This window comes from Podarcis tiliguerta (assembly GCF_965153285.1).
Source record: "Podarcis tiliguerta genome assembly, chromosome: 16".
Taxonomy (NCBI): domain Eukaryota; kingdom Metazoa; phylum Chordata; class Lepidosauria; order Squamata; family Lacertidae; genus Podarcis; species Podarcis tiliguerta.
Genome location: NC_139549.1, coordinates 16587670 through 16607672, shown reverse-complemented (window position 1 = coordinate 16607672; position 20003 = coordinate 16587670). Strand labels below are relative to the sequence as shown.

General features: G+C 48.6%; 1 protein-coding gene across 2 annotated transcripts; it reads right to left on the bottom strand.

The window, feature by feature from the left end:
* Positions 1-362: 362 nt before the first annotated feature.
* Positions 363-13354, bottom strand: LOC310666426 (intelectin-1-like). Of its 2 annotated transcripts, none has more exons than XR_014505904.1 (8): positions 13227-13352; positions 11253-11325; positions 9423-9578; positions 8116-8363; positions 7410-7568; positions 6104-6224; positions 3016-5120; positions 363-1244 (listed from the first exon to the last, which is right to left on the bottom strand). XR_014505904.1 is itself a non-coding variant. In XM_083417203.1 (8 exons), exons 1-8 carry the CDS (start codon positions 13332-13334, stop codon positions 661-663), a joined length of 1122 nt encoding a protein of 373 aa, XP_083273329.1. In that variant the 5' UTR covers positions 13335-13354; the 3' UTR covers positions 363-660. The 2 variants fall into 2 exon arrangements, 1 of the variants encoding a protein (XP_083273329.1); XM_083417203.1 differs by having other exon boundaries at positions 363-813; positions 5017-5120; positions 13227-13354.
* Positions 13355-20003: the final 6649 nt, after the last annotated feature.

Sequence of the window (20003 nt, the reverse complement as noted above, 5' to 3'; positions counted from 1 at the left end):
TTTCTGGGGGTGGTCTTGGACTCCAGGGTGGGCAATTTAAAATGTCTATATAAGGGCAGGCACACCTTGGTTCTGGGTCCTCCTCCTTTCCTGCGTGTGAGGGGAGCACCCCGTTGCAACAGATCAATAAAGATCAGGCTTAGTAGCTGCTTTGCTTCTCAATATTCTCTGGTTGGCCTCTGTTATTTTCTCCTACCAATAGGGAACCTACGTAAGGACTCTATATGGGCTCTTGGATATCCCATAAGGGAAAAAGGGCAGATTTTTGTTTACAACAAGGGTGATGTAACCCGGAAGCCCTCTCCAAAGGAATGCATCTCCTTAGGTCACACAGAGAACAAACCCCACAGGGACTACCTCAATGCAGTGCTTTTACAATTTTATTGCCTTTGGAGGTTTCTGTATTCCGGGTTGGGAATTTGATTTGTTAATAATTGGTTGGTTTTTCATTGAAAATGAATAAAAAATATTTTAAGGGGAGCGGGGGGCTGTTGTTAGACTACAGCAGCTCCCAGCATTCCTGATCACTGGCCATGCTGGTCAACAGCCCCCAGAAGGCTCCAGGTTCCCCAACCCCGCTGCACCCCCAAATAGAAGTTTCTCGTCTTCAGAGTTGTGGCTGTGACGCATCTGTTTCTGCAGCACCGGCCTCTGCTGGAATCAGTGGTAAAAGATCAGCATGGAAGACTCCGTTAACTCTTTGGAAGAGCTCCAGCCTTTGTGAGTTCCGTATCCGTCCCAGTCTAAGCTGGCAAAGTCGCCGCACTGCCGAGGGCTGGCTTCTGGGAAGAACCCTCCTCCCCCGATGCAATGCTAGGAAAGGGAAGAAAGAACAAGGGCAGCAGAGAGGTGGGACAAATTGGGAGGGGATGCAAGTCCTACGGAGAGGATGGGACCGCAATTTGAAATGCGCTTGATGGAGTGCAGAGCTCAGCAGCAAAGGAGAAACAGCAACTCGGAGGGCAAATACAAAATACACCTAGTCTTGTGAACTCTGCTGAGATGGACTTAAGGATCAGAGTGTGATCAGGCCACTTGCAGCCAGCCAGCAATGGGATATTTTTTGCAACAGCAAAAACCACCCAAGGTGGTGGCACTTTTGAGCTGCATTACTAAATGCACTGACTGCTCAGTCTTTGGTCACCCCCAGTTTGTTTATAGCAAGGAAGGTGTTGTGAGAATTATAAGGTCTAAGATATACCGTATTTTTCGCCCTATAGGACGCACCGTCCCATAAGGCGCACCTAGTTTTTTGGGGGGGAAATAAAGGAAAAAAATTATTTCCCCCCCAGGCGCGGGGTTGGGGAAGCCCGAGCTTCCCCGACCCCAGCCCCCAAACAGGCAGCTCTCTGCAAGCCGTGGGAGCCCAGTGCTGGCTCCCGCTGCTAGCGGAGAGGTCCGCGAAGCCTGGGCGCGCTGAGCTCAGCGCGCGCAGGCTTCGGCATGCAGGCACGTCTCCGCCAGCAGCGGGAGTGCTCCCGCTGCTAGCGGAGAGGTCCGCGAAGCCTGGGCGCGCTGAGCTCAGCGCGCGCAGGCTTCGGCATGCAGGCACGTCTCCGCCAGCAGCGGGAGTGCTCCCGCTGCTAGCGGAGAGGTCCGCGAAGCCTGGGCGCGCTGAGCTCAGCGCGCGCAGGCTTCGGCATGCAGGCACGTCTCCGCCAGCAGCGGGAGCGTTCCTGCTGCTAGCGGAGAGGTCCGCGAAGCCTGGGCGCGCTGAGCTCAGCGCGCGCAGGCTTCGGCATGCAGGCACGTCTCCGCCAGCAGCGGGAGCGTTCCCGCTGCTAGCGGAGAGGTCCGCGAAGCCTGGGCGCGCTGAGCTCAGCGCGCGCAGGCTTCCGCATGCAGGCACCTCTCTGCCAGCAGCGGGAGCGCTCCCGCTGCTAGCGGAGAGGTCCGCGAAGCCTGGGCGCGCTGAGCTCAGCGCGCGCAGGCTTCGGCATGCAGGCACGTCTCCGCCAGCAGCGGGAGCGTTCCCGCTGCTAGCGGAGAGGTCCGCGAAGCCTGGGCGCGCTGAGCTCAGCGCGCGCAGGCTTCCGCATGCAGGCACCTCTCCGCCAGCAGCGGGAGCGTTCCCGCTGCTAGCGGAGAGGTCCGCGAAGCCTGGGCGCGCTGAGCTCAGCGCGCGCAGGCTTCCGCATGCAGGCACCTCTCCGCCAGCAGCGGGAGCGTTCCCGCTGCTAGCGGAGAGGTCCGCGAAGCCTGGGCGCGCTGAGCTCAGCGCGCGCAGGCTTCCGCATGCAGGCACGTCTCCGCCAGCAGCGGGAGCGTTCCCGCTGCTAGCGGAGAGGTCCGCGAAGCCTGGGCGCGCTGAGCTCAGCGCGCGCAGGCTTCGGCATGCAGGCACCTCTCCGCCAGCAGCGGGAGCGTTCCCGCTGCTAGCGGAGAGGTCCGCGAAGCCTGGGCGCGCTGAGCTCAGCGCGCGCAGGCTTCCGCATGCAGGCACCTCTCCGCCAGCAGCGGGAGCGTTCCCGCTGCTAGCGGAGAGGTCCGCGAAGCCTGGGCGCGCTGAGCTCAGCGCGCGCAGGCTTCCGCATGCAGGCACCTCTCCGCCAGCAGCGGGAGCGTTCCCGCTGCTAGCGGAGAGGTCCGCGAAGCCTGGGCGCGCTGAGCTCAGCGCGCGCAGGCTTCCGCATGCAGGCACGTCTCCGCCAGCAGCGGGAGCGTTCCCGCTGCTAGCGGAGAGGTCCGCGAAGCCTGGGCGCGCTGAGCTCAGCGCGCGCAGGCTTCGGCATGCAGGCACCTCTCCGCCAGCAGCGGGAGCGTTCCCGCTGCTAGCGGAGAGGTCCGCGAAGCCTGGGCGCGCTGAGCTCAGCGCGCGCAGGCTTCCGCATGCAGGCACCTCTCCGCCAGCAGCGGGAGCGTTCCCGCTGCTAGCGGAGAGGTCCGCGAAGCCTGGGCGCGCTGAGCTCAGCGCGCGCAGGCTTCGGCATGCAGGCACCTCTCCGCCAGCAGCGGGAGCGTTCCCGCTGTTTGCGGAGAGGTCCGCGAAGCCTGCATTCGCCCCATAGGACGCACCCAGATTTCCCCTTCATTTTTGGAGGGGAAAAAGTGCGTCCTATAGGGCGAAAAATACCATTGCCATTGTCTCTGTGCTCACAAATCCTGCCTTAAGGCCACATTTGGGTATGAATCGGGTGAGCCTGTGACCTGGACTCAGGAATTACCATAAGTATTTATCCTCACAAAAGAATGGCCAAGCTGTCCAGGTAAATCCATTAGCAGGTTTCCTGCCAGGCAGGAATCTGCTGAAGACTGCCCCTTCTGTGATGTATGTATGATGTATTGTGGGGTGGTCTTGGATCTAAAAGGTAAAGGTAAAGGACCCCGACAGTTAAGTCCAGTCGCGAACAACTCTGGGGTTGAAGCTCATCTCGCTTTACTGGCCGAGGGAGCCGGTGTTTGTCCACAGACAGTTTTTCTGGGTCATGTGGCCAGCATGACTAAGCCGCTTCTGGCAAAACCAGAGCAGCGCACGGAAACGCTGTTTACCTCCCCGCCGGAGCGGTATGTGGGGGTCAGGTGGGATGGCTATGACGAATTATGAAAAATGGAACAAGCTATTGTGTCACAATGAAAACATTGCTTGACTGGGTTTGAGTCATTGACAGTAATTTCTGATCGAATCCCACAAGCCTCTGCACCTCTGCCATTTTCTTTCTCTACGCCTGACAGGCAAGTATAAGCATTCTAAACACAGGCCAGTTGTTCACCAGGCATCCTGAGCCATAAAGATAGAAGGTAGCTTTGATGTAGCTTTTGTTAGTTTTGTTAATCTTTAGATAGATCTTAAGGGCCAGGAACAGAGTTTACACAGAGATGGTAAATGCGTCTTTCTTTCCTATGGGTTTATGACCTCCAGGGTCCTCCTTGGTTCCTGTTTATTTAGCTTAACCACGTATGCATGCTCAAGTAGGAAATAGTTTCTTTGTAGTTAAAAGGATTTCTTCTGATCTGACTTTGTCCCACCTGGGGTTTTTGAAATGCTCAGAGGAAATCTGATTGGTTCTTACGAACACTGTGTAAAAAGTTCTTTTGTGAATAAAACGACCTGGGCCAAGGGGTGGACAAATTATTATTGGCACTTCCAGAGTCTTGCTGGGCAAGCCTCGTGTGTATTTTATTAATCAGAGTCCAATCCTTCCTTGCTTTTGGAACGCAACATTTATCTATTTATCTACTTGCACTTTGATGTGCTTTTGAACTGCTAGGTTGGCAGGAGCTGGGACCCCCGTCGCGGGGATTTGAACCGCCGACCTTCCGATCTGCAAGCCCTAGGCTCAGTGGTTTAGACCACAGCGTCACCCGCGTCTTGATCTACAGGGTGGCAATTTCAAAATTCTATACAGTGGTACCTTGGGTTAAGTACTTAATTTGTTCCGGAGGTCCGTTCTTAACCTGAAACTGTTCTTAACCTGAAGCACCACTTTAGCTAATGGGGCACCCCGCTGCCACTGCGCCGCCGGAGCATGATTTCTGTTCTTATCCTGAAGCAAAGTTCTTAACCTGAAGCACTATTTCTGAGTTAGCGGAGTCTGTAACCTGAAGCGTATATAACCTGAGGTACCACTGTATAAGGGCTTGCACATCATTGTTCTGGGTTCCTCCTCCCTCCTGTGGGGGGGGGGAGCACCCTGTTGCAACAGTTTAATAAAGATCAGGCTTACTAGCTGCTTTGCTTCTCAATATTCTCTGGTTGGCCTCTGTTATTTTCTCCTGCCGATAGGGAACTTGCTTTAGGACTCTATATGGACTCTTGGGTAACCCGTAAGGGAAAAGGAGCAGTTTTATAACAGAAGGCAAGCAAGAGTTGAGGGTTTTGTGGAAGAGGAGGGCCCCAGCTGGCAAAAGGAACTTCAGGAGATACAGGAAACCCTCAGCACCCTAAGTTAAAAGTGGAGGGCATGCAGAGACTACTCAAATCCTTTAAAAGTGGTTGTTGGGAGGGGAAACTAGCAGAAGCCAAGAAGAGACAAGAGGGCCTCTCGCTGTGGATTCAAGGCTGGTGAGGATACTCACGTGTTCTGTGTTGCATCCCGTGACTTTAACACCAGGGCACAGAGCCATGGCGGCTTTCTCGTGATTAAACACTCGGAACTGCACAAAGCCAGCGACAAATTCGGCTGAGAAAAAGAAAGGAGAAATAGCAGAAGCGTCTTTAGTCCCTCTGGTGGAAAACCTTGGCCAGTAGCTGGGCGTAAGGACATCAGAAAAGCCTGCTGGATCAAGCCAGGTGCCCACCTAGATCAGCATCCTGTTCTCACAGGGCCCAACCAGATGCCCCTTCTGGGAAGTCCAAAAGCAGGACCAGAGCAGAAGAACCCCTCTCTTCTCCTGTGGTTTCCAAGAACTCGTATTTAGAACGATTACTGCCTCTGAGCATGGAGACAGAGGATAGCCATCATGGCTAGTAGCCATCAGGATGCTAGTATTACTACTATTAAAATCTGTATACAGTACCGACCTTCATCTGCAAATCTCAGAGTGGTTCACGACATAAAAATACAATATGAAAGCACAAAACACATGATAGAAACAACAACAAAACCACAAACCAATACCCCCCCCAATGAATTTGTCTAATCCTCTTTTAAAGTCATCCAAGTTGGAGCAAATTCTATAATAATTTATCTATGCACTTCCTGAAGAAGCCCTCGTTTTTTTGGTCTGTCCTGAATCTTTCAACATTCAGCTTCATGGGATGTGCATGAGTTCTAGTGTTAAACAAGAGAGGGACAAAAACTTCTCCATTTGCTTTCTCCGTGCCACACATTACTGCATAACTTGAACCTCACTCACAATGCCGCAACCTAAACCCTTGTTGCAGAGATACATAATTTGTTATTTATTTATTTATTTTAAAATAAGCCAGATAAGGTGAGCTTGCGAGGGAACCCAGTTCTTCAGTAAACCCAGTTTTTCAACAAATCTGTCGCAATCCTTGCAACAAAGCATCTTGGCAAATAGGCAGGCAGGCAGTCAAGCTAGGCACCTGAGTGAGTTGAGCAGCGGGTTGATGAGAGACCTCACCAGAGCCCTCAAACACCTCCCCCCCAATTTCTTATTTGTACTCAGCTGCAGTCTGGCCAAAGGAAGCAAGACTTACTTCGCCCGTTTGGAGAATAGTAGTCCGAGGTCTTCTGGGCACTCCCTTCATCATAGGTGATGGGGACGGCCGGGCCGTTGTTGGTCTGGCAGGTGCCAATCCCATAGGTCACGGGGTATTTCTGAAAAGAGAAGCAGGAAGGGACCTGAGGCTCGCTTTGGGCTTCTGGCGTTCCTAATGCTCAGCCAGAAAAGATCCATAAGGGAGGAAAGGAGATCCAGAACATCTAATTACTCTCAGCACAGGACCGTGACACAGGCCAAGGGGATGGGAGCCCCAGTGCAAAAAGACAGCGGGTGAATTGGGCCCCTTCTAGGGTGGAGCTGCTCCAACTTTTTCTGTCTCCTCTGGCTCAGAAAGACCCCCCAAATCTCCCACCCAGCCTCATCCCAGACTTGGATGAAAATAGGGACATCCTATTCCATATCCTCCAATGTTTCTCTGATGAAAACAGGGACGTCCTAAGGAAAAGCAATGGGATGCAGGTGGCGCTGTGGGTTAAACCACAGAGCCTAGGACTTGCTGATCAGAAGGTCGGCGGTTCAAATCCCCACGACGGGATGAGCTCCTGTTGCTCGGTCCCTGCTCCTGCCAACCTAGCAGTTCGAAAGCACGAAGTGCAAGTAGATAAATAGGTACCGCTCCTGCGGGAAGGTAAACGGCATTTCCGCGCGCTGCTGTGGTTCGCCAGAAGCAGCTTAGTCATGCTGGCCACATGACCCGGAAGCTGTACGCCGGCTCCCTCGGCCAATAAAGCGAGATAAGCGCCACAACTCCAGAGTCGGCCACTTTACCTTTACCTAAGCAAAAGCGAGAACATTCTAGGACCAAATCAGAAACTGGGATGGCTTCTGTAAATCTGGGACTGACCCTTGAAAATGGGGGCACTTGGAGGGTCTGTGAGACCCCAGTATGTGACCAGGGGTGCCTTCCTGCCCTGCTTGTGGGCTTGCTGGAGGCCCCAGGCCCAGATGGGGGCCTGATCTGGGGTCTCCGCCACAGCAAGGCTTTCCTAGGGAAACCTGGAGGAAGGGCCCTCATAGCTCAGTGGCAGAGGGTCTGCCTTGCAAGCAGAAGGTCGCAGGTTCAATCCCTGCTGGTGGCCTCCCCAGGTGAGGTTATAGGGACACTCCTGTCTAAAATCCTGGAGAGCCATGGCTGTCTGTCAGTGTAGACGGTTCTGAGGGAACTTCCTGTGTTCCCATTACTAAAAAAAAAGGGGGGGGGAGTTCTCCTGCCCCGCTCAACTACCCAAATCCCAAATACCGAGTCAGCCAACATAAATGCTGAGTCACCACATGCTTACCTGGTAGAGCCTGAGAAGGTTCCCTCCAAGCTCAGACAAGAACCCGGTTTCAGTGCGGTATCTCAGGAGTGAAGACTCGCGCCATTCCTTCATGGGGGTGTTGTTGGGGACGTGCCATATGGCCATGTCTGCTGCTTCAAGGTCATAATAGCCAGGGTTCTGGAAAGAAAGAGAATCAGGGATGATAGAGGGGGAGGGGGTTTGGTTTTTAAATGTAAATCTTTTACAGTAACAGGAGACACTGTCGAGAAAGAGCCATTTCCTCTGTATTTTCCCCCTTGCAAGTTCCACTGATTATATTTGTGGCAGTCTATTTTTGTCCCTGTTTTTGCCTTTTAGGGGGATGTCTTTGAAACATTTCCCAATGTACCTTCAATTGGCAGAATTGCCATTCTGACACAGGTGCCGCATAAGACCCACATTTGTAAGAACTCAATCATTTAATATGGCGAACCTTTGGAACTCCCTGCCTCTTGATATCAGCCGGTGCTGTCACACTACCTTTCCTTGGAGCCTCCAGTTTTGACAACCCTCCCCAGATGTTTAGAAAGTTGACGCGAATTTTAATTTGTTTCCATTTTTAACTTTTTGCATGTTTTACATTATTGCTGGGGCCACGCTCTGCTGAAGTCAGTAGCAGTGGACTTCTGAATAGGCAGACAAAGGGTATCATTCGCCTATTGTGCCACTACAAAGACAGTCTCACCTTGTAGTCATCACTGGTTGAGGCTATAGCTGACCCAAAGGTGGAGTTGTTGGACCAGTTTCCATCTCCTGTAGCGTAGTTGGCGTTACTGCCTTGCTGGCTGGACCAGCGGTCCCCCACGGTGCATTTCCCATACATGTTGTTTTCGTGGACGCTGGCCACCAGAGTCCAGCCTCCTCCGTTGGTGGTCATGTCACAGAAGGTCTGGTAGATCTCTCCGTCTTCCGTGGCCAGGAAATACAACCCATCTGCTCAAAAGACAGGATCAATATAATGTTTATTAAATTTTCTTTTTTCCTTTATAACAACCGAATAAAATTTCTTCATCACATATATCTTTGCTCAAATTGAGCTTTGACTTCCTCCCCTCCCCCTCCCTGATTTCCATATGTAATCAGTTTTATCTTCGCATTTCTAAATCATCACCCTATTTACCTTATCTCCATACTTAAAAGACTTACTTCTAATATTTATAAACAGGTATCAAATCATAACCTTACAAAATATTTTAAATCAATCTTGCTAATGTTTTCAAATGTTTGCAATGTTCCTTCATATATTGTACAAATTTACTCCAGTCCTTTTCAAACAGTTCATTGTGCTGGTTTCGGATTTCCCCTGTCAGTCTCGCCAGCTCAGCATATTCAGTCATCTTTGTCGGCCATTCTTCCAATGTTGGAAGTTCTTGCTGCTTCCATTTCTGGGCTAAAAGTATCCTTGCTGCCGTGGTAGCATACATAAATATATTTAGGCCTTTTGTGGGAATTTCTTCACCTATTATCCCTAATAAGAAAGCCTCTGGTTTTTTACTAAAGGTATTTTTGAAAATCTTTTTCAGTTCATTATATATCATACTCCAGTAGGCTTTAAACTTAGGACACGTCCACCACATATGAAAGAAATTCCCTTCCTTCTCCTTCCATTTCCAACATACCTTATCTTAAATTCTATACATTTTAGCTAGTCGGCGTCAAATACCACCTATACATTATCTTCATTAAATTTTCTTTTAATGCCGTACATGCAGTGAATTTAATTGTTTTTGTCCATAATCTTTCCCACATCTCTAATTCAATATTGTGACCAAAATCTTGCGCCCATTTAATCATAACTGTCTTAACTTCTTCAGGATCAATACAGGATCAAGCAATTGGGTGGTCTTAAGAAGACTTGGCCACCTTTAGATCAGTGTTTCCCAAACTTGGGTCTGTTTACGGACTACAATTCCCATCATCCCTGACCACAGGTCTTTGCTAGCTAGGGATGATGGGAGTTGTAGTCCACGGAACAGCTGCTTATTTCCTCACCTGTGCACCCTGGCGAGGAGCTCTTGATTTCTTTGCAGCTCCTTGGAAGCTTGTGAAGACCGTGTGGATTGCTTGTGCTGCAGGATGAGGCCTCTTCCCACTTCTGCAGCAGACCGAGGACATCTTGCTTTGCGGAGCTGAGGCAGCAGCTGTTATCTGTGTGCAGGACAATAGGTGTGAACAGGCTGAGTTACCCAGACATATGGAGAGGGAGTTGCCCAGGTTGGAAGACGGAAGCAGGATCCAGGGTGACCTTGGCAGGACGGGGAACTGGGCCAGAACTAACAACATGAATTTCAACAGAGATCAATGCACTTACGTAGGCAGACTCACAGGGACAAAATACAGGAAGGGTGACAACTTGGCTTGACAGCAGAACCTAGGAAAAGGCATCCAGGGTTTTAATGGATAAGCGAAACGTGAGCCAGCAGTGTGGTATGGCAGCAAAATGGGCCAATGCAATTCTAGGTTGTATCAAGAGATGTATAGTGTCCAGAATGTGAGAAGTAATGGTCAGTGCTTTCCCCCCGCCTTGAAAAATAGGTGTTGGTACTCACCATGAAGTTGTTACAGTACGTGCCACACTTTTTAACAACAAAAAAGAGGTGCCAGTACTGCGTAGCCTTGAGTACTCCTTTTATCAAACAAAAAACCCAACAGCACTGGTATTGCTCCATTCTACTTTGGTCAGATTTCACCTGAATACTCTTTCCAGTTCTGGTTGTCAGGAAGGGATATGAACAAACTGGAAATGGCCTGGGAAGCCAATCCCATGAGAAAAGGTTTAAGAAGATTTGTGTATTGTTATTTTTCTATATTTTTCATGTTGTTGTTGTATGGAAAATACTAATAAAATTTGCAGTATTAAAAAAGAGAGGGGGGGGGAGAAAAAGAAAAGGCGGAAACCCTCTCTGGACTCAGAGAGAGAAACTGAGCAAAATAAAAATAAAAATAAGAAGCTTTGTTCAATCTGGAGAAGAGACCAAAGGCTGAGATTGCACCCCCCCACCCCCACTCACCTGACACTAGAACCCGGGGGACATCTAATGAAGTGGAATATTGGAAGAGTCAGGATGGAGAAACAAAAGGGCTTCTTCACGTAGCACATCGTTAAACTATGGAACTCCCTGCCACAGGGGGCGGTGATGGCCACCAGCTTGGATGGTTTTTAAAGAGGATTGGGCAAATTCATGGAGGAGGAGGAGGCTGTCAATGGCTACTAGCAGTTCTGGAAGCCGCAGGAGGGAAAAGGGCTCTTGCCTTTGGGTCCTGATTGCGGGCTTCCCACCGTCAATTGTTTGGCCCCTGTGAGAACAGGATGCTCTACTAGTCAGGTGGATGGCCACCTGACCCAGGAGATGTTTGTTATGTTCTTAAGATACAATCACCGCCTTCAAACATCTCAAGGGCCCTCACAGAGAACAGATCTGATTTATGTTCCTCCGAAGGGGAGGGCTGAAACCAGCAGTTTCAATTTCCGAGAAATAGATTTTGACTCAATAGCAGGGAGAACTTCCTGATGGCACAAGGTGTTCAGCTGTGGAACGCAGAGTCCTGGAAGGTGAGAGACTCTTCAATCAGTGGAGGCTGGATAGGTACTTATCACTGGGTGCTGCAGGTGTGCATCTCCTTCATTGGCAGGGGGCTCAGCTAGATGTCCTTTGGAGGTGCCCTTCCAACACAACGGTTCCAAGAGTTTGCCCCAAGATATGCCAAATGTGTATGGAAAGGCCCCTTGCCCCCCCAAAAAAAAGACCAAAGGAAAGCACAACATCCTGGCACAGTCTCACCGCCCCCCCCCCCCCGCCCTAGGCACCAGCATATACTTACCACACAGGTCCCCCTTTGGGAGGTCAGCCAAGAGTAAAAGGAGGAGAGCAAATCGCTTCATGGTGGGCTTTTTCTGTGGGTGAAAATGAGAGGGCTGGTGAGTCAATGACAGGGGTGGCTCACCCATAGGAACTGGTGGGCCTTAATCAGTGCTCCCCCCCCTCTAAAAATAAAAAAAATGTTTAGGGGTACTCTCATTTTGACTCAAGAAAATCACTATTTTATAGTTCAAATCGGGAAAAATAAATACAATAAATGGACAAAAGTACAAAGATTCACAAAATGTTTAAGGTTATGCACCCCCCCCCCAGAAAAAAAAGCAGTGGTCTTAGTCAAAGGACTGAACAATTCGTCTCTCTTAATCCAGCGCCCCACAATCAACACGATTCATCACTTGCTTTAGAATTGTAGAGTTGGAAGGGACCACAAGGGTCATCTAGTCCAACCCCCTGCAATGAGGAATCTTTTGCCCACCGTGGGCCTTGAACTCACAACCCTGAGATCAAGAGTCTCCTGCTCTACTGACTGAGCTATCCATGGCCCATCCACACCAACCTTCATTCATTCATTCATTCATTCATCCATTCATTCCCCTCCCTTCACCCTAAGGTCCCATGGTGGGTTACAGCATTAAAAACAATATTAAAAACAATTAAAAAACAGTTTACAACCCTAAAAATAAGGTGGGTCCTAATAATATATCCCTCAAGCATCAAAAGCCAGGGCAAAGCGGTGCATCTTCAGCATCCTCTGAAAGCTGTAGGATGAAGGTGCCAGATGCGCTTCTGCAGGGACTTCCACAACATAGGGGCCAGCACAGAGAAAGCCCTCTCTCCTTGGGCCACCCGCCCCCCTGAGCATCTGAGGGCGAAGGAACTACCAAGAGGACCCCCCCCCGCCCCCGCTGATCTTAACCACACCACCTCCTGCAGCGTCTGCAGGGAAGGAGACAGTCTTTCAGATATTTGGGGCCTGAGTCATTTAGGGCTTTGAGTGCTAACATGAGCACCTTGACTTGGGTCCGGGAATGAACAGGCAACCAGTGCCGCTGTTTTGAAACAATGGGATATATAAGATCTAATGGGAACCCAAATCAGTAATCTGGCTCCTGCATTTGAGACCATCTGTGACTGAAGTTGAGCAGTGTTGAATGTCCGTTCTTCCACGATCACAGCCATAACTGCAAGACCAAAGGACTTCTGCTCTGAATATTCTGCCCACAGGTGCGGATCCTAGCCTGGGGCCAGACGCAGTGTTACCTGATAACCTGCAGGAAAGGAGAGGGGGCCCTTTGCCAGAGGCAAATGGGTGGGGACCCTCCTTCAGCTTCTCCTAGCTAGAAGGACAAAAGCCAGAGCTGAGAGCTGGCTGTGATGTGTGATAAGAAGGCTGGGGAAAGTTGTTGGCTGGAAAAGGCAGAGAGAGAGAGACATCACAATGTTTGATTTCTGCTTGAATCCAGGCTGCAGCTGTGGGAGAAACAAGCCCCTTCAGTGGTGCTGATGCTGTGAATCCCTCCATTGTAGGCTCAGGTTGTACATAAACCATATATCCTAAAGACACCGTAGTCTCTGCTGTGCCTCATTCCCTGTAACCCACGGGATCTTGCACCACTTGAAGGTTGGGGTATCGTGCAACAGTACCAGTCGGAAGCACTGATACCAACCTAGTAGTAGTAACACCCCACCAACCAGGACCACCACTGTTATTCTTGTTACCACCACCAGCAGCGGCCAGGAACATCACCCACCCGCAGCTGCTATTTGCCGCAATGCAAAGAGACCAGTCACTGATACACCACAACCCTCTTGTCTCCCTTTGGGTCTTCAAGTTTGTCCAAAACTGATATCAACACAGCAACCGCTGAATCCTACTGCTCTACAGTGGTGGGTTCTCTGTGTTCAAAGGGAGTGTGACTTGTTCCCTCCATATTCTATCACACTATTGTGCTTTGAAGGAAAGTTTCCGGCTCACCTGGTTAGGAGATGTCGACGTTCTGGTCTTCTGATGCTCAGAGGTCGCCTCTGTCCTGCCTTTTATTAGCAGCTTGCTGAGAAAAGTCAACAGCCAGGGGGATAACATCAAGGAACTCCAGAATTGTTTGTACAAAGAGCAGGGTGAGTTTGCCGAGCGGCAGGTGAAGGGTTTCACGGTTTCAGCAATGTTTCTGGGAAAAGACTTCATTTTCAGACATGGGGCATCCCCTGCAAGCCTGGCTTTCTAGTTGGGTGGGAAGTCAAGACTTTTTGCAACAGAAGGTGCAGAAGTGAAAGTTCCTGGATGCCTTGCATTCTAGAGTCGCATATCACCCAAATTAAAATTGCACCCAGAAACCTTCAAAAGGATATCACTGGCCTCCTGCTATGTGTCCAGTTGCTGCCCTGTCTTTGGGGAAACTTTGTCGGACATGATAAACCAGAAGCTGACCCAAATATCTTCCTACACACACTACTAAGAGGTTTGGGGACTTTTGCTAGCGGGGTGTGTGTGTGTGTGTGTGTGTGTGTGCTGGAGGTGTAAATGAGACTCAGATTCTGAAAGGCTGGTCTCACTAAATCAAGTTCATTAATTTTGTTGAATTAAACTTTCTTAGTGGCTTTTCCAAACCGCTAACTCTTTTTATAGAGTTAGGGTAGGGGGCCACTGGGTACAAATCTATGCAGTGGGGTGGAAGCTCAGAAAAGCTTAGGACCCGGTGCTCTAAAACAGAGGATCGTGCAAAACTACTTAACCCCTGCAGTCTTCCCTCTTTCACTTTAAGGAAATTCCCACCACCAGAGGCGACAACTTCTCCAGAAGATTGAGGTGGCCTGACACAATTGAGGGGCTCAAAAAAATACATGGAGTGGGGGAGGGCTGAAACTGCCTCAGCCCCTGGGGGTTGGTGCCTATGCTCACCGAGAACACCTAATCCAGAGACAGTTTTTCTTGGGGTGAGCCAGCAGCCACACTGCTTGAGTGCCAAGGAGCTAGCTGACAATGAGGTACAAATGGCCCAGGCATCCATCTATCTGTCCAGTAACTTATTCCAGTAGCTATATCGTAACTCTATTCAGCATGAAACAGACCTGCAGCAGGCTGGGTTTGGGCGCAATGTTATCCCCTGCATTTCCTACTTCCATCACTTAGTGGCCTGTACTCTTTTATCTACAGCTTTACATTAAGTGTGGAAATGTCAGGGACCTGATATCCCAGAGCTTTCCAAACTCTGCCAGCTGTGTGCCAGTTGTGGTGTGTAACTGTGTCCCCGTACATTTTGCCATTGCAGTTTATGTATGCGTCTGTATCTCTTACAAGGGGTTAGTTTCATTTCCAGTTTGCTAGCAAAACTGAATTACTGTGTCACGAAATTGATGCATGTCTAAAAAGTGTGTCACCAACATGAAAAGTTTGGAGAGCTCTGCTGTAGCCCCATGCGCACATTCAATGAACAACATTGCTGTGGCAAAAGGGGGGGAAAGTCCTCTGCAGACATAAATGTATTTGCATATTGTGCAACATGGAAACAGTGCCAGGATAATGAGGAAAATGAAATCCAAACAAAATAAAACCTTTGGTTAGGTTAGGAGAAAAAATATTTGCATATTGGATCACTAAAATATATATTGCAGTGCTTTTCGGGGGGGGGGGGTGTACCCAAGCCAAATACTCATTTATTTATTTAAAGATAGAATTTCTGATCAGATCCTGGTTCTAAGAAAGAAGAGTTCATAAATCAAGGTAATAAAGGGTGCAAAAAACCCACAAAAAATAAACCCCTTTCTGGGTATGTTGATCAGTAGTTACTGAGAGCATTGGTGGTTGTGTAAAAGGCACAAAGTGACAGGTTCACAAAAGCCAGCCTTGACTAGATTTTAATGAATAGGTTGTTCTGAGTGTCATGTGGTTTGATGGATTATGCAAAGAGCATCTGGTACATTTAAAATGTCACATGTGCAGGCAACTTCCCTTGCATGGGAGTCCTGAACTAATCATGAAAACTGCAGCCAAACTAAGCAGATGGATGTTTGCAGAGAGCCCTCTGCTGTGCTTTGAAGGCCCGACAACCAGCTGATGGGGTTTTCAAGTGCCTCGCAGGCCCTGCCCATCCATGGTACCTGCAACCCCTTTTGGACTCAGCTTCAGTGTCACTTGCTCCAGAGCTGTTGTAAGCCAGTTAGGTGTAGTGGGTGGCACTGTCATCTAAACCACTGAGCCTCTTGGGCTTCCCAATCAGAAGGTTGGTGGTTCAAATCCGCACAATGGAGTGAGCTCCTGTTGCTCCGTCCCAGCTCCTGCCTACCTAGCAGTTCAAAAGCACACCAGTGCAAGTAGATAAATAGGTACCGCTGCGGAGCGAAGGTAAACGGGGTTTCCATGCGCTCTGGTTTCCATCACAGCACCAAAAGCAGTTTAGTCATGCTGGTCACATGAGCCAGAAAGCTGTCTGTGGACAAATGCCGGTTCCCTTGGCCTGAAAGTGAGATGAGCACCTCAACCCCATAGTCGGCTTTGACTGGATTTAACTGTCCAGGGGTCCTTTTCCTTTTTTTTCCTTTAGTGCTTAAGAGTCAGACTAGTACCTGGGAGACAAGGGTTCGAATACCCACTTGACCATGAAGCTCAGCTGCTGCCTCTCAGCCTAACCTACCTCACAGGGTTGTTGTGGGGATTAAATCAGTGTGGGGAGGAGAACCATGTATGTCCCCTTGAGCTCCTTGGTGAAAAGGGTGGGAAAGAAATGCCTATATACATTTGCATCCCCATGGGGTCCCTGTTAGGATATTTCCATTCCACCTTAAAAAGGAGACAGGCTGTGGCTTGCTTTATTTTGAAAGCAGTGTGACCTTTGCTTGGGGTGGGGGGTGGGCAGATCAGGCCCCTGAACCGGGTGGTTAGCCAGCCCCATGGCAAGCCCAATAGCATTCAGAACTCTGGAACCAACAAGCTCCAGAGCTAGACAGAACCCCTTTTATGTATAAGTGTTCGTGGATAATAGATCATAGATGGAAGAGTTCAGTGTTAGAAACTGAGATATGAAAGCTAGGAGCTAAATGGCACCTTAAGCCTAGGTTATGGGCACAACCACAGAACGTCTTTTTTATAACAAGAATAGAAAGATGAAAATGAATGAACTGCGGCTAAAATGTTATGTTCCTTTTTCACATGGTCTAGTCATTCCCCTGCCCACCCCTCTAGTATTCTTAAGAGGGTCTCTTCTCCAGTCTTCAGAAAGTACCGGTTTTTTTGCTCTATAAGATTCACTTTTTCTCTCCTAAAAAGTAGGGGGAAATAAGTGTGCTTCTTATGGAGCGAATGCAGGCTGCGCAGCTATCCCTCTTGCTGTTCTGGCTTCTGAGATTCAGAATATTTTTGTTCTTGTTTTCCTCCTCCAAAAACTAGGTGCGTCTTGTGGTCTGGTGCGTCTTATAGAGTGAAAAATACGGGAGTTGGAAGAGGGGAGGCAGAAAAATGTCCTCAGTTTTAATCTGAAATCTTAGGCTCAGTACTGCACCCAGAGCCCAGAAACTGCTTGCGCCAATGAAATCCCCTGATGCAAAATGTGCCTAGTACAATGGGAGTCTTGAACATTGGAAGAGTTTAAATAGTCCCCACCTGTGACAGCTCATACCTCTTGGTGCCCTCAACACCTCAGTTTTTCAAACATGGTGTTAAAAGAAGGCCAAGAGCTCTGTGTCTGAGAATACAAGGTATAGTTGTATTTGAAAAAACCTCCTCGGTTTTCCGAGAACTAGATTGATTCAGGCAGATTTTCAGGGACACTATTAAAGCCTCCCCCCCCCCTATTTTTTGCTGCACACACAGGTGTCACTGCTTGGAAATTGAGGTGCATGCAGCATTGGTGGGAGCAGTAGGATCTGCAATGTTGGCATCAAAATGCCAGCTGACACTCTCCCCCCCCCCCCCGCTATTTTAATTTGTATTTACGCTTTCTAGGGGAAAGCCAGTCTGTTAAAAAACCAAACCAGTTGTCATCTGTTTGTAATATCTGATTTACTTGTTTGTAGTATTATGCTCCATCTTGGAAGCACCTAAGTATCTTAATCACAGAACAGAACAGCAGACAAGCAGGGCATTGTTGGTTTCAGAGTTTATCGTTCTGTCATTCCAGTTTTGAATTAAAGCTGTTTTATTTCAAATACAGGTATTATTATTATTATTATTATTTAAAAAAAACAAAACAGAAAACCAAGAGACAGCATCATTCAGTTAAGGTAGCAAAACATTTTATACAGCTTTTCCATAAAAAGTGGTTTCTCTTGGACAGGGAATAAATATGTAATTTTGGCATCTCTCGTTTCTGCGGAATTCAGGATTTTCCTAGCAGCAAGCACAGATTTGTTAAGGTTACGTGAACAAGGAGAGGTCAATAAAATATTTCAAAACACATTCAAAACACAGTAAAAGGCACATGTCAGCGAAGACTAAGGTTTCGGGACATCCCCTATCCTCAAAGGAAACATTTTTTTAAAAAATGCTATTTCTCCCCACCTCTCCTCTTTCATGACTGGCAGAATTTCTGTCTGCTGCATGCATCTAAGGCACAGGAACTTTGCCAGGAATAAGGCAAACCCTCAGGCACTTTTCCCTTGCACAGCAGGCTGAAATCCAACAGGTGATGCACCTGGTGAATTTCTGTCCATTGCATGCATCTAAAGGCACAGGAATGGCAGCCCTCAGGCACAGTCTAAGAGCAGAAAAGAACACCCAGAAGAGCAATTTGAAGCCTCTTCAAGAACAAATAATAATAATTAAGCTTTCCCTCCCTACTTGCACTCTGCCCAGTACAACAGACCACCCCCTCCAAAGCAAACATATATGTGTTTTTAATGTTAATACAAAAAGAAGGTGGGGGACATTTAAATGTTAACCCACCAAAGCAGCAATGTCTATGAAAAGCTTTGTGAAAAACAGAAAGCAAGAACAATGACTAATGTTGTAAACATAAACAGAACTGTTCTTTTTTAAAAAGGGTGAGTGTGGCTGCCCAAAAGTAGAGCCCTTTTAGTCCAGTTGTTCCTGGGCCTCCCCCTCCTACTGAGACATTAACAGCGCAAAGCTCTGCATGTTTACTCAGAAGTAAGGCCCACTGACCTCAGCTCCCTAGTAAACAGTGCAGGCACAATCAGGCACCAGCAAAGCACTCTCACACACACAAAACAACCAGAAGAATTGTGGAGTTAGAAGGGACCCCAAGAGTTATATAGTCCTCCCCCATGCCATTTTTATTTTGAATTACGTAGCGGCAGCACCTTTTCAGTGCTCAGGGCCTCTAAAGGTCTCAATCTGGTGCTCCTGCTTCTGCTGGGAAAGAGAGGTGACCAAGAGTAATCTGTTACTGGCCTTTTTTGTTTGCCATTGAACTTACAAGGGTTCAATGAACTTTCTTTCCGAGGTCCTAAAACCCAGAGGAGCGGGGTTGCGCTCTTATCTCTGTCTGATTTGGGTAGAATAAAAGAGAAAGCCTCACTTATCACAATTAAGGAGTTGCTCTCTGCTTATCACTCAAGGAGGCACAGAGAGTTCTAGAAAGAGATCTCTTCCTCTGCCTGGCTCATCTCCCAACCACAGAACTGCTCCACACCATTAGCAGTGGCATTGCTGTTAAGGCAACATAAGAGCATAACAAGAGCTTGCTGGATCAGGCCCATCTGGCCATAAAATCATAGAATTGTAGAGTCAGAAGGGACCCCAAGGATCAGGCTCCTTCAGTGCAGCATCCTGTTCTCACAGTGGCCAACCAGATAGAATCATAGAATCATAGAGTTGGAATAGACCACAAGGGCCATCGATTCAAACCCCCTGCCAAGCAGGAAACACCATCAGAGCACTCCTGACATATGGTTGTCAAGCCTCTGCTTAAAGACCTCCAAAGAAGGAGACTCCACCACACTCCTTGGCAGCAAATTCCACTGTCGAACAGCTCTTACTGTCAGGAAGTTCTTCCTAATGTTTAGGTGGAATCTTCTTTCTTGTAGTTTGGATCCATTGCTCCATGTCTGCTTCTCTGGAGCAGCAGAAAACAACCTTTCTCCCTCCTCTATATGCTTGTGGGGAAATTGGCAAACAGGCCCTGAACACAAAAGCAACTCTCTCTATTCCTGTGGCTTTCACCCCTGCCTGCTGCGATCCACAAAAACTGTGCTTGTTGAGTTTGCATGCTACTTACTGTATTTTTCGCTCTATAAGACGCACTTTTTCCCTCCTAAAAAGTAAGGGGAAATGTGTGTGCGTCTTATGGAGTGAATGCAGGCTGCGCAGCTATCCCAGAAGCCAGAACAGCAAGACGGATCGCAGCAAAAGCGGCAATCCCTCTTGCTGTTCTGGCTTCTGGAATTCAGAATATTTTTTCCCTTGTTTTCCTCCTCTAAAAACTAGGTGCGTCTTATGGTCTGGTGCGTCTTATGGAGCGAAAAATACGGTAATTGTTAGTTAGCAGCAAAGTGGATAATGGAAGGCTTTGGACAATTTCTACCACTACCAGCCCAAAGCCACAAATGCTGATTCTGATCAATCTAGAAAATCCAGTTCACGGTCACTCAAGTTCAGCCTGCAAATGTCCATCGCCCAGGTTGGTTGAACTGGGCGTAATGCAAGGAACAAGCTAAGTGAAGACAGGGCCCCACTTTCCATATTGGATACCACAACTATATGCTCCAACGCTAGATCCTTCGTAAAAACACCTCCAGGAAACCGTATTAAAACTCCATCTCCATTATCAGGACCCTCATGCCTCTCAGCCAACCCGGC

What these genes read in the sequence shown, in the direction of transcription:
- LOC310666426 (XM_083417203.1), bottom strand. Translation starts at nt 13,334, where the DNA reads ATGTTATCCCCCTGGCTGTTGACTTTTCTCAGCAAGCTGCTAATAAAA. An exon ending in CGTCGACATCTCCTAACCAG is followed by an intron (nt 11,326 to 13,226) that starts GTGAGCCGGAAA and finishes TTTCACCCACAG; the next exon opens with AAAAAGCCCACCATGAAGCG. An exon ending in CTATTCTCCAAACGGGCGAA is followed by an intron (nt 5,121 to 6,103) that starts GTAAGTCTTGCT and finishes TCTTTTTCTCAG; the next exon opens with CCGAATTTGTCGCTGGCTTT.